The sequence below is a fragment of the Epinephelus fuscoguttatus genome, linkage group LG20 (genome assembly GCF_011397635.1).
Source record: "Epinephelus fuscoguttatus linkage group LG20, E.fuscoguttatus.final_Chr_v1".
Taxonomy (NCBI): Eukaryota; Metazoa; Chordata; class Actinopteri; order Perciformes; family Serranidae; genus Epinephelus; species Epinephelus fuscoguttatus.
The window spans coordinates 38,547,164-38,563,872 of NC_064771.1; the positions used below are offsets into that span (position 1 = coordinate 38,547,164).

A 16,709-nucleotide genomic window follows, 5' to 3' on the forward strand; every position below is an offset into this window, starting at 1 on the left:
AACTGTGCATTATTTTTTTAGCATGCTGTCTGAGTCCAGAAATGAGAAGAAAGTGTAAGATGGACACAAGTTGACGGCTGCATATTGTGTGCAGTTGAGAGGCAGCTCCATTCACCCCCTCCTCTGTATTTACTGATAGTTACTGTGGTCTATGCTGACTGTTCTTGCTGTTGTTGTGCATAGGAACTACAGGAAACAATGACATGTTTTACAAGTATCAATATTTTTTTAATTGAAACTTTTTATGTATTGTAAATCTATTGATTTTCCATAAATTAAAGCTAATATGACTTAAATCATCAGAACAGAAAAATAAGCTGTCATATTTTTGGAAGATTTTAAATGATGTCACATGCCTTGGGCAGGGTTCCCACGGGTCCTGGAAAATCTGGAAATTCTTGTGTTGACCTGGAAAATTTTGCCAACGTTCTCTTCTTTTCTTGTAGCTGAGAATGAACTACAAAGCTTCCTATCAGAGCTCCCCATAACACAGGGCTAAGTCATGTTCAGGATCTTTAACGTTCAGATGGTTATGTACGAGAGTATTTTGAATAGGCTGCTCTTGGCTATGTCGTGGCAGTGCTGTGAATCTGTGAATACACTCTTTAAGTCATGTCACATGGTTGCACATGCGGGTTGGCTGACATCAAAACTAAACTCTGAATAATGTGAAGTGAAGTTGTTTGGATGAGCGGTTCTTGAGAAACCCAGAGCAGTCTGCTTGTTCCAAAGAAGCATGTTTTGAAAGGGTACTGCACCAGTATTAATAAAGTGAAGTGCTGTACATCTGGTGGTGTGTGCTTTTTTTCCTCCACCAATAGAGTGCTGCAGGGTTGGTGGGGTTTTTTTGTAGGCTGACGTGGAACTTAGTGTCACCCTGGTTCCCTCGTCAAGGAGCCCGTGGCATTCTTCCTTTTGGATTATTGCAGAAAAAAGTTGAGGCAAACAAACCTTTATCATACTTAAATGTTTTGTTTCAACGCCATGCTTGTGATTTTTGAAGCCTAAATGTAATTGCTAAAGTGCTAAAATGCTAACTCACAGCTGCACCAGTCTATTGGTCATAATTTGTAAGCATGTGAGAGATGAGTTACAGCCATAGACTGCATGTCTTTATAGCAGGGTCCCACATAGTGACCAGCCTCCCTTACTTTGGAGTGGGACTCTGGGGACATTCATCTTTCGTTCTGTAATAGAAATGGGCGGGAATATCCAGACCACGTGATGGCGTTGCCATAGGTACGGCACGTGTGTTACATGTAACAGAGACGTTGCAGCTCTGCAATATAGCTGAATCAAATGAAGTTATATCCATTTTAATCTCTTCTTGCAATGCACTGAACACTTCCTTTCCTGTTGTACTACGGACAACAATTTGGGGAACAGAGATTCCGGTATAGGCAGGTGTAAGGCAAAGCTAATCAGCCATTGGTCGTGGAAGTATGGAAGTACACGGATTTGGATCCAATCACATCACTGCCGCTGGGAGCCAGCGCTAGTTCTGTTACAACTTTCCTACGGGAATGTCCACAGACGACAGAGTCAGCCAGCGTGCTGACGTCATTGGCGTCCGTGTAAGAGACTAGGTCCCACAGGGCGGAACATATTGCTGTGTGATGCAGTAGATCATCACTGAAATGTCCTGGAAAAAGATCTCTTGAAAAGAGTGGGAACCCTGCTTGTGTGTTCTGTTTAAAAACTGTTGCAGGTAGAATATTCTGATAAAACTGCTGCTTATAAAATACAGCAGCAAACATATAATAGTGCAGCAAAGTGTCACTGTAGTGGAGTGTGAGCTAAGGTTTATGGGTTTGTCAGAGCCCTTGTCTCTGATTACTTACTTCTCTTTCATACAGGAGACCTGCATGTATACGCTCTGCTGAACATCTGCTCACGGTGCTGAGTGATGAAGTGATGAACAAAAAATGGCAGAGCAGATGATTGTTTATTGAGAGTTACATATAAAGTATACGGCATAATTACACTGCTTCTTACAAGCATCAAGCATAGAAAGTTAATCTACCTCCACCAGCCAGTTGTGTGTCCATATGGAGAGGAAGTACTCCCCCTGCAGTATTAACCAACACACACAATAGAGTTGAGGAGGGCAGAAACACATTGTTGACAAAAATGCGCTTGATTTGGCACATAAATGGCGAAAGAAATGGGATTTTGTGCGTCCCTCTCTCCTAGCACAATATGAAAAGAGCTAGCAGCTAAAATAATGTCAGGGTCTTTGAAAGTGAAAATTGGTTCTCGTAGCTTGAAGGAGCGTCACACGTGTCTTCCCTGTTGATGGTAAATTTCCAGTGGAAAGGTACATCAGGTGTGGATGGGTCAGCTGGCTCAGGGGCCTGTCAGTTTTTGGGCGGAGAGCTAGGCTACGTGTTTTGAGCGATCGTGTGGGTTTTGGTGGGGACAGTATGGTACAGGGGAGCACCAGCACCATGCAACATATGTGCTGCATCCAGAGAAGCACCACAATGGAGAATGTGCTGACAGCAACAAAACGACGGCTGTAGTGATTGCCGCTGGTGCTTTGTGTGTGTGGGAGTCGGGGGGAGGAAAATATGTCCTGGTTAGGGGGGGGATGGAGCTCTAGTGTGCAGAGGGGGGGTTTCTCAATGCTGCTAGCTGGCCCCTCCTCCTCATCCTCCTCGTCACTCTGACGATTAAGGTCATCGGACTTGTAATGGCCTCTGTGTTTATATTGTACTTTTAGCTCTTCCTGCTTCCTTTTCACTGTAATCTACTCTAGTGGTTGGCAGCTGTTGTCCACTGCACCATAAGATCTGATGTGTTCTCTCTCTTCGCTTGTTCGTTTTAACTCACTTGGCGTGTCGAGTCTAAATTAGAGGCCTTTGCAACAAAGCAAGTTCAACATACCGAAGATATCTTCTCATTATCTGGTTTCACTAACACTAACGCTGGCCGTCTGGAGAAGCAGTATCACAAAGCTGGTTATCAACCAGTTCAGTCGGCTCTGGGTTTTTGTATCCAGCCACGAGTGTGTTCATGTGAAAGAGGCTAAAGTACTTAACATAATATTAGATGATGATAATAATTATCAGGGATGTCCCGATTAAGTGGGTTTTTTTGCCCTCCATCTGAGTCATTTAATATTGAGTGTCTGCCGATAACAAGTCCCTATCTGACACCTCAAGTTTTCTAGATATCACAGCTGAACACTTCTAGTACATTTAAGTTATTAAAATCAGTCCAATGTATATGTTTGTCAATTCTGCAATGCATTAAGAAAAATAGTCCCTGCATATGATCTGTTCCTCAATGTTTATTTATAAAGTTTTTACAAAATAAAGAGCTTTAAAAAAAAAAACAAACCTTTGCTTTAACTGTTTGGCCTTGTTGCTGTCTCAAGGAAATGTCACTGTCCCTTTAAGAGAGTGTCCTAGTCTGCAGTGTTTGTTGCTTCAGTGCAGACTTTTATTTAGTGTTGATTTTCTTTTTCTGTACTTTTTTGCACAGATTAGGCTACATTAATATGAATCTCATATGTGCTTTTTGCTCTGGGCACTTTTGTTGCACTTGCAGTGGCGGGGTGAGAGTGTTTTTTGTTGGTTCTGTCTCTTCTCCGGCTGTGGTTGGATGAACACCATGTACCATAAACGCACAAGACTTTCACACTGAGCTGAAATGAACGAGTGCTCATAGTTTTGGCAAAAAACATAAATTAACAATCTCGTGCTGCCTTTTTGCTGTTGGTTATGGCGTGCTGTGTTTTGCTGTGGGCGGGGCTCAGACCCTGCTCTTAAACACACACGCACGAGCTTTAGACTCGTCTCGTGTGTTTCTGCATGAAAGCTTTGCGAGTAAAAACACCTGTGACAGCTCACTTTAAACAAAGAATCGGATCCTCTATGTAGCCCAATATTCACAATCCTGATCAGTTAATAAATGCGTTGATCGGCCCCAATTGTATCAGAACATCACAACTAATTACGTGCGGGAATATTCTGTTTCAGGGACAGCTAAAGTCATATTAATCGTAGTAAACAACAGCCTTTAATCTTACGACAGAATAAAATGATGTAGAAACAGTAGCAGTTATTTCCAAATATATAAATTAGGCCAAGAATATGTGTAGGTTTTGTAATAGTTCTTAAAGGCATACAAAGCAGGATTATCGGTTACTGCTTGTCAACGCACTTGCCAGTGAAAATAAAAGTTAAAGCCAACCCCAGATTCACTCTTGATATATTTGTGTTTTTTGGGTGCTGTCTCTCGGGTGCCTTATGCTTATAGTCTGGCACCTGGTCGCGACCTTTTCATAGAGCCCTAACCTCACCTGAGCACATTAACGTTCCCAACACAGAAAATAAGAAAGTGCAGGCAGAGGGCAGTCTCTGTAGATCAACACACTGACACACACTTAGTGGGTCACAAGTGATGATTCAGAGTGATCACCTCTCTAAGAATCTATACATTGGTCCTGCACAGTGTATTTTTGGGTATAGAGTGAGTATTCTTTGCTTTTTAGTTGAATAATGAAGAAACAACTCTGAATATGTCACATAAAAACATTAAGACATAATGCCAGACAGTTTGTGCTGCTGAAGAGTGGGAAAGTAGTTAATGACTGTTGAGGTCTCTGTGGCTGAACTACTGCATTGATAATTTACAGGAGCCAATCAACAGTATGTGGATTATTTTTCTAATAAAACACAAGCTTTGGTTTTTATTTTCCAGTTCTCATCACTCAGGTGTCTCGTGTTATTCTGAGCTGCAGTGATGAATCAGAGTGTAAAATCAGACACACTGTCAGCGATCACTCCGGGGATGAAAAAATAAACGGTGCACAATAACAATGCAGCTAAAATCATCGTTATGTGTTCAGTGTCGTGAACAATCTGTTTTAAAACCTGAGTGGAAATAAAAGGCCTGGAAAAATAATGTTCTGTTCGGGACTTTTGTCCACGTTGGGATATTTTTTCAGTGATCTGATTGGTCAGTGATCAGGGTGTTGACTGGTTGTGATCAGATCCTCTAACACTGACCCGCTCTGGAGCAGGTTAGCTGTTAGACATAGGTTACCATGGTGATTTACCTGCTAAAAACTGAATCAACTTCATGGTACTGAAAACTGAGGGTTAACCCTGGAGTCACCTTGCTAACCCCGCACCTTGCTCTGTAGTACGGGCCTTAGACCTCATCCTCATGATTCAGCCCAGGAACTGGAGGTGGGATCCACCGTGCTGTGCATTCTCCTTCAACCTTAATTCCCCCCTTTCTTCCTCAGGTCTTGGCAGGGGTGGAAGAGGTACTCAGATCTTATGCTCAAGTAAAAATAACACCACAGTGTTGAAATACGCTGTTACGTAAGATGTTTTCTCATATGAACCCGGACAGTGTCTGGAGAATCAGGTCTGGACGTTGTCCGGAGTTTCAGGAGATAATCTGTGTCAGAAGCATTCTCACCGACTTGACATACTCTGTTTGGTTTAGGCGAAGGGTGGTGCCTGGGTGGTGTGCATAGGAGGCAGGACATGACGTGTACTACACCCAGTTATGTACCTGGTTCATAATTTGGTCATAAACAACAGAGTCTCTTGCCGTTTCTTAAATTCATCTGATGATTTCAGCAGTTCCTGAATCTCGTCTCGTCACCAGTGAGACATTGTTAACGCTGTCTTTGTGTCAGTGACCCGTCCTCTTCACCCTGGGATGTTTGTTTTCCTCCAGTTTCATGAGAGCCTCGTGGCAGAAACGTCAACATGCCCACTTGATCTTTGTGAATCCTCAGGACAATTACCTGCTCTATTCACACATGGGTTCAATCGGACTTTGTACAAGGGAGCTGGCAGGATAAAGTCTGTTCAGTGTCCCAATCAGCTGATCGGGCATTGGCGTTCTCACATACAGCTCCTCCGGGCAACGTCCAGATAATTTCAAGTTTGCAGTGCATGCATGAAGGAGACTATACTCTGTTTAAAAAAAAAAAAAAAAAAAAAGTGTTTTCTGATTATTGATGCATTCTTGTGTTCATTACTTTAATGTTGCAGCTGGAAATGTGTGGCTACTCTCAATTTTTTTTGTATATATTTTATACTGCTGTGCAGCTTGTGAGTTTCCCCCTGGTGATCACTAAAGTCTTGTTGACACTAACACCATTATTTGTTCATTATATTTTGTATTATAAATCTGAATCCAGAAAGTAACTGAAGCTTAGACAAATGTGGTGCAGTAAAAAGTTCAGTATTTGTCCCTATAATGTAGTGAACTAGAAGTATAAAGAAGCAGAACATGTAGATGCTCCAGTACAGTGCAGGTACCCCAGAATGATACCTTAGACATTGCTTGAGTAAATGTACTCACTGTAGTTAGTTTCCAGCTCTGGGTCTTGGTGTCTCTTTCCTGTGCCTTTTGTAAAGAGCCTTATTCTCCTCTGAAAGCAGGCCAATGTTGAGACATGTTCTCCGTCATAGAGAACATGAATCAGCTTGAGATCATTTTCCAGTTCACCCCGAGGGGCGTCGCACCTGGCCCATTCTCCCTTTTGGTAGGTGAGCTGTCCACTCATCACTGCACCTGGGCTCAGGACTAATTTGTGCAGTAGCTTGTGCGACACACTTTGCGCCACCACCGGTGTTGTTTTTGAGACGAGTCTCCACGGGGACTCACGGATGCAAATGAATTGCCAGTGCATTGATCTGATGCACCAGCCATGGGCGTGTTCAGGAGTGTTGCAGTGTTTAGTGAACATTCACCACTGAGTGTGTAAGAGCAGCACACGTGTGTTTGTCTGTGCAGAACAGGAGTGAGTCTGTGGAATAGCAACAAGACATGTTAGTAGCAGGTAACACTGCAGCTGTGTTTGCAGTAGTGTCCTTGATGCTGTATTGCAGTGAACAAGCCATAGATTGCTGAAGGTTGCGGCTGAGCGAAGGAAGGAATCAAGACATCTTTCATTGCACTGATTGGTGGCTGATGTCTGCGTCAAAGCCACAATAACTCTCCTTCCGCTCAGCTCCACAATAAGACAGGATGCCTGGTTGGATTATTGGTTATCCCAGTGTCTGCCGCACTGTTCCCTGACCCAGCCCCACCCCCTCCAGCACCCTGTGGCCTGTAGATTGCTTTTAAAGCCCGTCTGTTCCTCTCTGGGCTGCCAGAGCTTTCCCAGTCCTTGTTGTCCCTCTTTTTACTCCCCTCTTCCTCCCCTTCTCCGTCTCTTCAGCAGTAGCCTTTTCTCGACTTCCTCCACCCTGGTGGAGCTCTGAAAATTGAAAACAGAGACGGGTGTGGGGAGGAGAAAGCGCAGAGGAGTGCAAGGTCTATCTTTGTCTGCCATCTGAGTCATTTCTTTTTTCATTGTTCAGCCACGGTCACTGCAGCCCGTATTTTGATGAAATGGCGCCCTCTGTGGTCGCTGCTGCACGGTGCAGGAGCAGACATTTTCCTCTCATGTCTGCCTTTGAAATGCCCATTCTGTGTGTCATACTGGTAAAATGGAGTACTCTGCTCCCAGCTGGCACTCACTGCTCGCCATCAGGCAGATCATTGCAACAAAAATCCCCATTTTTATATTTCTAACACTCTTGTGATGCGTCCTTGATCATGTTGTGTTTTTGATAAGAAGGATTTTCCAGGTGCCTGCAGTTGCCATTGCTGGGAGCTTTTGTATAATGCTGATTCACTGACCTCTGCAGTCTGACGGGGGAAATGCTCGGAGGCTCAGAAGATAATGTGCTCAGAATGATCAGTTTTAATGTTTCATTAATATCTCATCTCAGTGTTTGACAGGACGATTCATGTCCTTCATACCTGTGTGCACACTACTCACAACTGAATAATAATTCTGTGTGGAACAATTAATTGACTGTATCTGACTGACATTCTAAAGGAAACAATCAAATTAATTAAGTCAATCCCAGGTCCTGTGAGCCCACAGTGACGTCTTCAAATGTCATGTTTTATCTAAGCAACAACCCACAGATATTCACTTAACAGTGACATTAACAGAGAAAAGCAAATCATATTCACATGTGAAAGGCTGAATACAGAATTTGGGGGTTGAAATATTGCTCCAACAATGACTGACAGATTAATCGATTATCAGAAAAGTTGTTCACCTGACAAACAATTACTCTGCTTATCGCTGAAGCTGTATTTAATCATTACATTTGTGCTTTTCATGGTGAATAGGCTTTTTGTGGCTCACGTTAATCCAGAACGTCATCTGGTCACCTTTTGAAAATGAGCACTCACGTCCCTTTTTGTCCCCCAGATGGAAGCGGGCAGAGAGTCGCTACACCGTAGAGAGAGCCGCCATCATCAGCCACTGGAACTGGCTCCAGGCCCACATCTCGGACTTGGAGTACCGCATCCGACAGCAGACCGACATCTACAGACAGATTCGCGCCAGCAAGGTCAGTTCCACTCTCTTGTGTTGGACACTGTTGTATTCTGGGGTTGAGTACTGGTCACACTTGAACTGATGCAGGTACAAACACATGGAATTTTTCAGTGCTTCACTCTCTCCACAATAACAAAGATGTTATTTCAGTTGTTCAAAAAAAAAAAAAAATCCAAACTTGTCAGTGTCAACATTTGTATTTATTTAGAATATTTTTTATTTACAACACTGCCCAAAATAAAAAACCCTCATTACCTCCCTCTCCCAAACCTGTCCCTACAACCCCCAGCCTGTCAGTCTGTCACCAGGGCATAGTGTGAGAACATTGTTGTGCGCGGTGGGAGACACACACACACACACACACACACACACACACACACACACACACACACACACACACGTAGGGACACCCAACCACACTGTAAATTAAGGACCAAAAGAAATGTTTCAGTACAAATTAACTGTACTTTAAGTTATGCTGAGCGATCGCACTTCAACAAAAAATGACGTTTGTGTCAACATGTTGATATTTAATCAGGAATAAAACTAAAACTGAAGTCGGGGAGCTGCCAGGTACATTACAAACATTGCAGCAAGTTTTGTCTGTGGTGAGCATTGAACCACATGTGGGGCTGCTTTCCTCTCACCTCAGCCTTCGTCTCTTTGCACAATGTAGTGTGAGGTATATCGGTTTTGCATAATATGTGTTTACTGCACATCTGTTTACTTCCTGTCAAATGTACAGTAATGTTACCTGTGCCTTCAACATCAGTGATCACTTTTCTCTGTTAGCTTTATATATATATATTGTTCATAGTATGTACCAGTGTCTGAAATTGACTTGTTGACCTACAGGCCAAGGTGGCTGCTAGATGAAAGAATCCACTGGCCAAAATAATAACTTGCACATTACGTACGTACATTGATTAAGATAATGAGGTATTATGTTGAATACAAACTTTAACAAAAGGTCAGAACAAATAGGTTTCCTCTGGTAAGCAGTGATACAATGGAAATGTCAAGGGCTTTTATTGTGAAAGGTAAGAACAGAAGAAGTGAAGCTAATGTGCTGCTGCTGAAGATGTGGGAAGAAATAAAGAGTTTGCCGTCTTGGTTCAGACCATGGAGGCCTCTGTTACTTGAGTTTGGGCGCGACGCTAGCTAGCTGCAGACTGGCGGCAAGTGATAGTTTAGCGGATCAGCTGATGTTCTGTACAGTAAACAGTGTCGCAGAATAAGGAGCGCTCGAGGCGGTCAGTTGCACAGCATCGTTTAGACGTGTGTGTTACAGACAGCACAGGTGCAGCAGAGCAGTGCGCCCATCATGACACCAAAACACAGCACAGACTCTGAGCATTGTTGTAGTAACATAACTATTTTGGAACAAACATTTACCCACCAGTGTGGCGGATAGCCTTCTGAGATCTTACTTGCCAAACAGAAAATCTACCCACATTTGGCACCGTGGCATTTACTGATTGTCAGCTAACGTTACTCACTCAGTGTAGCACCACTATTAGCCAGATTTTCAGAGCTTAGCTAACATTAGGTTGCTATGGCTCTTTTTAACATTCAGTGCTTGCTGGTGCTGCCAAAAATGAAACTGACTGATGAACACTGTCTTGCAGAAGCGAACAGTAACGCTCTGTAGAGCTGACAGCCCTCCTCTTAATCTGCTTTTCTTCATTGTAGTAGCCATGTAGGCGAGCTAACCAGCTGACCTTGGTGTGTACAACTAACTGTGGAAAGTGAAGTAAGTAACTTAAGAATGAAAAAGCGCTGTGATCCCAGAGGTTGGAGGCAAAGGTAACATTACCATAGAGTTGTTTGGAAGTAAACAGATTCATATAAAAGTTATACGTCACACTGCATTGTGCAAGTACTCAGTGTAACAAGCTGCAGGGTTACCTCACCCCATTAAATACTAGAATATAATGTAGCTGTTTCTGTGTTCTGTATCCTCCTTATATTTGTCTTTGTTGTGAAGGTGTAACACTCATGTTTTGCTTCTGCAGGGCTCGGTGGAGTTGGGTGGTGTTTCCCCCAGCGGAGCGCCTGGCGGTGGGACAGAAGTGAAGACAGAGCCTGTAAATACTCAGGTAAATGTGACACAGTGAAAGTAAAGTGGGTTGTGTTCCTGTACAGCTGTGCTTTGGCCATATTCTGTCTCCTGGGGATAAACCAAATTAATTTGTGTACTCTTCGGTCTCTTAGTAGACTCATCAATTAGGATTTATTTAGTTTAAAGTTCTTAAATCTGGCTCTCATGTGCAGCGTCTCTTACTGAGTAGTCAACATTTAGTGCTACATCCTAGTCAGACAGTCTCAGCAGGCTCGCGGGCGTTCTTTGTGATTATTGAGGCAAAAATTACTAAATTTACTTGTTTTTTTTTTTTATTGGGTGATTATGGTAATGGTTTCAGTGTTGCAAGGCTATTAGAGGGAAAGACACCCTTGTTTAAAGAACTCATAGTTAATGTGTAATAAATTACATTAAGAGCAAGAATGAGCCTTAAAAAAAATCCAGCTGAGATTTCTTGCAACAGTGGCTCACCAAAAACAAAATCTTAAAGCTTCAAACATTCTCTTGAATAACATGTCAGCCTATTTCAGTTTACCTACCCATGAAGTGTGAAAATAATGAATGCTTGTTATAAAAAGACTTTGAATCAATCAGTTTTCAATATTTAAATGCATGCAGTTCTCAGCAAATATTAGATTAAACCAGGTCTTTAACTGTCTGAGTGTTGGGTGATATATCAGCGAGCTGTTGACTGTTCTTTGTACTTTGAGGTTTATTCATAGATACCTGATAATCAATGAGGCGTTCAACATGTTCTTGTCGATCAAAGCATCTGGTGGAAATGAAATGTGAAATGTTCACAGGAAATTGTTCCTTTTTATCAGTCCCTCAGGTCTGAAATGAATCAGACGAAAGAGCTTTTTGTGTAATAAGCGCCGTCAACAACAACAACATTCATATCCAAATAATTGCCAAATAATTTATTACAGGATGAGCCTGTTTCTCTGGATGTGTTTGAACTGTTTACACCAATGTTTGTCAGTCTGCAGGTGTGGCCTCAGATCTTACCGCACAACTGTTGGGATTAGTCAGACAGTCAGTTTTTACTTTGACCTTGTCGAATACTACGAGTCTTATTGATTTAAATGGGACCTATTATGATCATTTTAATTATATTCTTGTGTTTTTGGCTTCTCACAGAACATGTTCACATGCTTTAATAGTCAAAGAACACTTTATATTCCTCACACTGTCTGAGCTGGAACACCTGTATTCACCCTCTGTCTGAAGCTCCTTTTAAGGGCCCGTCTCTTTCAGTCGCCCAGTTAAAATCCTCACAACCAAACAGGAATAGGATCTGAAATCAGGGAGAAATTAACAACTTAATCAAACCAAGACTACATGTTTCCCTGACAGTAGCATGTAGCTACATGTAGCAGTCAGAGGTCACATTAACTGAATATTTCCCATCATTGACAAACATTTTTATTTGCAGTGATGGAAAAATGTAAATGTGGTCTGTCATTTCAACAGATTAGAACACAGAGGGCAATCTGCTGTAACTTTTAATAATCATTAATATCACCCCTTGATGTCATGTACCTGACCTCATTGTGTAGCTGGCTCAAGCCAAAGAGGGTACACCTTTGTTTTAGCCATCACATTGATGAACTTTGTCACCACATACCATTGCAAAATGTCATGGCAGATGAGTGTGTGGAGTTTCTTTAAAAAAACAACAACAACAAAAACAGTAATTGTGAGGTGAATAAAGAAGGGCTGGTCAGCTTAATGTCTGCCTGGTTAGCACGAGCTAACACAGCAGTGTCTAACATCCGACACCGAGTTGTTAAACAGATGCAACAAACTCATGTTGACACCAAAAAGGCTTGACTCTGTTGTGAAACCCGTTACTAGCTGTTTAGGCCCTCATGCACTCAGCTGTCAGTCCGTGTTGGGCTGTGAGCATCTGCCGCCCTAGTTGGTGCAGCGTGTCCCACACCTTTGTCCTTTTTCAGCCCCCATCTTTTTTAATTCTTCTTTTTTTGGTCAATATCAGCATGTTGTTGAGACTGTTGGTGAGTGAAGTCACCCTGTTTGGCAGTTCAGCTCATCACACGAGAAGAGAAATGGAGTGAGGAAAGTAAACAAAGAGCTAAAGTCAAGAGGGAGTGTAATCAAACCAAACTTGTAACATAAGGTCAGACTATTTTTCTTTAGCTAATGAGCTCTGTAGCATAAAAGTTATGTGATGGTTTGTGTTATTGTTCACTGACACACAGTAAATATGCTCTGTTCTTGTGCTAACTGGCTAACTAGCGTCAAGATGAAGTTCCAGTTTCCCTTGTTGAATGACGAATACACCCTACTGCTGTCTGCTGGTGTGGAGAGTTATTTCCCCTCATGCTGGCGCAGAACATACGTGTTGGTTGACCGTCAGCTGTAGGCTTTACAGTGTGTTCATGTGCAACATTTTGACGGAGACACGGCAGGGGGCCTTCATCACTGCTAGTTCTCTGAAGTTGGTTTGGTGTGTTTGGGCCTTTATATAAATATAAAACAATAAATATAATAAATATTTTTTAAAAAAAAAAGGAGTGATGCAGTGGAGGATGAAGGACAGGGAGGTAATACTGACAACATTTACCAGCCAGCAGCAGCTAATATTAAAATCATAGGTTATATCAGATTATGAAGTAATTTCTACGACCCTGTCCGTCAAAATAATAACGAGAAACTCTTACACAGCCTCTGGTAGCAGTGTATGCAGTGTAAACACTTGCAGGAACCTCCAGGTGCCTGGAGCAGATGACCATATAAAGAAACCCGTCAGGAGCTGATGTCAGCTTGTCTATAGAGCTGGGGACAAAGTTGGAAGGAGTGTATTCAGAGCAGTCTTCAGCCTGAGGTGTTTGCTTACCTTACCTACTTCTGATGCTTTAATGTTAAATATAAGACAGAAAATAAGACAAGCACATTAGGTCCCCTTTAAAACAACAATAATATGCTTTAACAGCAGAATAATAATTATTCTAGAAAAGTGAGGAAGTGACAAGTGTGGAATGAATGAAATGAAACCTCCAAACGATGAGGACAACCCCAGGATAACCTAGGTTTGATTGAAACCATGAAATTGTGTTCATTTGTGTGTGAAAACGTGTGAAGAAGGAGCTCCCAGCCGTGCATCTTGATGACAGCACAGAATGGGTTTTTTAAGTTTTGGGAGAGCCGAGCCCTTTTTCACAAATCAAGACTGAATAATTGAAGGCCTCGGGAGCGGGGTGCTTCAGTCATGTAGCTTCCTTAAATATCCTGGCCTCACTAAGTGCTGCTGGTCAGCCTGCGCTGCCGTGCCAGTTTAGCACGAGGTGTAGTCTCACTGGCTTTGTCTTATCTGTCGATGCAGGATGTTGGTTCAGAACGGCTGGAGCACACAGGCGCCGCCCACATCTCCAACACAGAGCCCGGCCCTTGGAAAGGTCAAAACGCACAGCCAGTAAACGGCGTCCTCAGCAGGTACAGCTCATAATCACAACCTCCTTTTGCGTTCCGAGAAGAGAAATCTGCTGAGAAACACTTCTGAGAAATCTTGATTGTAATGGATTTCTGGGATTTGTAATTAAGGGACGCTGATGTTGCTCAGAGCTGCAATGATTAATCAATTAGTTGATTGCAGAAATGTAATTGGCAACTGTTTTGATTATTTATTAACCATTTCCAAGCAAAAACATGACATCTTTACTAGTTACAAGGATTTAATGCTTTTATTTGTCATGTATGATGGTAAACTGGATGTCTTTGACTGTTGGTTGAATAAAACAAGCAATTTTATAGAGCTGTTGGAATTTGTAACACTATTTACTGACATTTCTTATATAAAATTATCACTTGAAGAGATGATTGGCAGGTAAAAATGTAAAAATAATCATTAGTTGCAGGTCTGATGTTACTGTTGCTTATGGTATGGGGATTTAATCATTAAATATTTGAATATTAATTCAAGTCTAGATGCTTACTCAGTAAAAAAGAAGACGATAACCATCAGTGTCTGTTTCATCTTCAGTTGAGCTTGGGTTGACGCTTCTCAGAAAGATAAAAAATAGATTTACACTGAAACATTTCATTAACTTGGTTGTCACTTGAGACAAAATGTGTGTCTATCTGATTTCGGAGGTCTTAAATCTGTGACCTCATTTTGCTCTCGTGCTGGTTGTTTTTGTGACAGGATGGCAGAGAGTGCAGACACCAAGCACCAGCAGCCGTCAGCCTACGACAGCACGTGTGTGGCCGCGCGTACACGACCGCTAGTCAGCTGTCGACGACGGCGGCTCATTCAGCCCAACACTGTGCCCAACCTTAACGGCAAGGTGAGTGAATTGTCTCTATGAATGTTAAACTGCAGGTGTGGCCTCTGGTCTTGGAGGACAACTGTGTTTTAATTAGTCGTACGATCTATTTGCGTGGGACCAGTGTAACCAGGGACCTTGTGTGTTTGGTCCAGTGCTGACATTGACTGACATTATTTACACAGATATGATGCACCCAGTCATTCATAGCTCCACTCTGCACACACACAAACACTACACTGCACCACTAGCAGGGAGTTTCAGTGTGTACCTCTTTTAAATGTGGTTTAAACAAACAGAAGCGATTCTGCTGCACATTGTCACGACATTAATCTCATCATCTTTCAAGGCTTGACTCCTCTGATGGATTAGAGCTTGCTCTTTCTGCAGACGGGTCAGCCGTGTGTGAGCGTGCAGCCTGCACATTCATCATTATTAAATGGTGCGATGCTTTCACCTTAAAGGAACTGAGCGGATGTGTCTGTGTGAATGGGTCTGATGCTAATATCTGTGTTAAAGAGGTGTGAAGTGGCCTTTCATTCTCAGACAATATCTGGTGTGTTTTAGGCTACACTCTCTGATTAGCTCCTCAGTTTGTAAACTAACAGCTGAGTAAACAAGAGACGGCTGACTTATTTATGAAAAACTAGGGCAAACAACAAAGAAGGGAAATAACCCTTGTGACAGCTCACAAGTTTTAGTTGAGGAAAAGAGAAACGAGCTAATTGTTCGGGCTTTTTCCTCCACAACGCGGCGCCTCAGGGTTCTGTGGGTCATTAAGTTTAAAAATGCTTTAATGTGAAATGTGTTGTGTACTTATTGCTTAAATCTTTCATTTCCTAGCCACTTTAACATTAACTGAACATCAGAAATGCAATATGCAGTCCCATTTTTCCTCTCTTCCACTGTTAATTTATGTTTTCAGACATTACTGCGATGTAAAAACACACCATAAATCAAACGTATCACCCACGTGTTATTAATTTCACTCCTCAGAGGCAACTCTCTCTCATAGCTTGGTGTCATGCCCCAGGGCTGCATCTTTTTAATCCGATATCCTCAACAACACTTCTTAGAAATTATTAATACTCCACCAGAAGCACAACCTTTATTAATTATCCTTGGTGTATCTGAAACATTAAAAAGACTCACCACAGCTCAACAACAGTTTCACTGCCTCACCACATCAAAATCAGCTACTACACACAAAGAAAAACAGTGGGTCCTACCTCCTGGTTACACCACCTGACCACTACATTACATTTTGAGAGGAGAAGATATGTATTAAAGGGCTGACTCCTACAGTTTAATACTGTTTGACGACCTCTCATATCACACCCTGCAGATAGAAGCTCCTTGTTGTTGCTGTTTAGTTTATTTTATGAGTTTACGGGTGGGAGAAGTGAAGGGGACAGAGAAACAGCAGAGGTTTAGGACGATGAGAGACTAAGGAGGAAGATGAATGTAGGAAATCAGTGTTGTTAGAGTTACGTTATTCCCCCTTTCCACCAAAATTAGTTTGTGTATGCAGGTTTTTTAAACATGAGAACACTCGCTAAAAATAGGCGACAGACTCCTTTCCCATCGCAGCTCTGCAGTGGACGACTATTCCTCTCTGTTTTTATTTACTGGTCTGTCACATTTGACGTCATGGCCGACTGGTAAGCAGGAGGAAGCAGTATGGAACCAGTGAAAATGTTACAGTGGTCACTCCTTTTTTATATCTCTCTTTAGTCTTTCTGTCAAACCCAGTGCTGACTAGATGTTGATGATGTTGGAGAGCTGCTTGGAAGGAGACAGTCAGTTTTTTATTCAGTTTGTTTACACAATGCATATTCACAACAGGTATCAAACTTAAAAGATTTATATTGTTGAGGAACAAAGCATGAAATCAAATCACAGTCCTCCCCGTTCCACTAACCCCAAATAACAGTCAGGATATCGTCAGGACGGAGAAAAATGACAG

The 16,709-nt window shown here is 42.2% G+C and overlaps 1 protein-coding gene across 5 annotated transcripts in view; it reads left to right on the forward strand.

The window, feature by feature from the left end:
- kansl1a (KAT8 regulatory NSL complex subunit 1a) overlaps positions 1-16,709 on the forward strand; it is a 49,831-nt gene that overhangs the window by 19,537 nt on the left and 13,585 nt on the right. For all 5 annotated transcript variants that reach the window (XM_049562777.1, XM_049562778.1, XM_049562776.1 and 2 more), the window contains 4 exons: positions 8,246-8,387; positions 10,390-10,473; positions 13,804-13,913; positions 14,623-14,764. In XM_049562777.1, the coding sequence (XP_049418734.1) occupies positions 8,246-8,387; positions 10,390-10,473; positions 13,804-13,913; positions 14,623-14,764 (478 nt within the window). The remainder of the gene's footprint in view (positions 1-8,245; positions 8,388-10,389; positions 10,474-13,803; positions 13,914-14,622; positions 14,765-16,709) is intronic.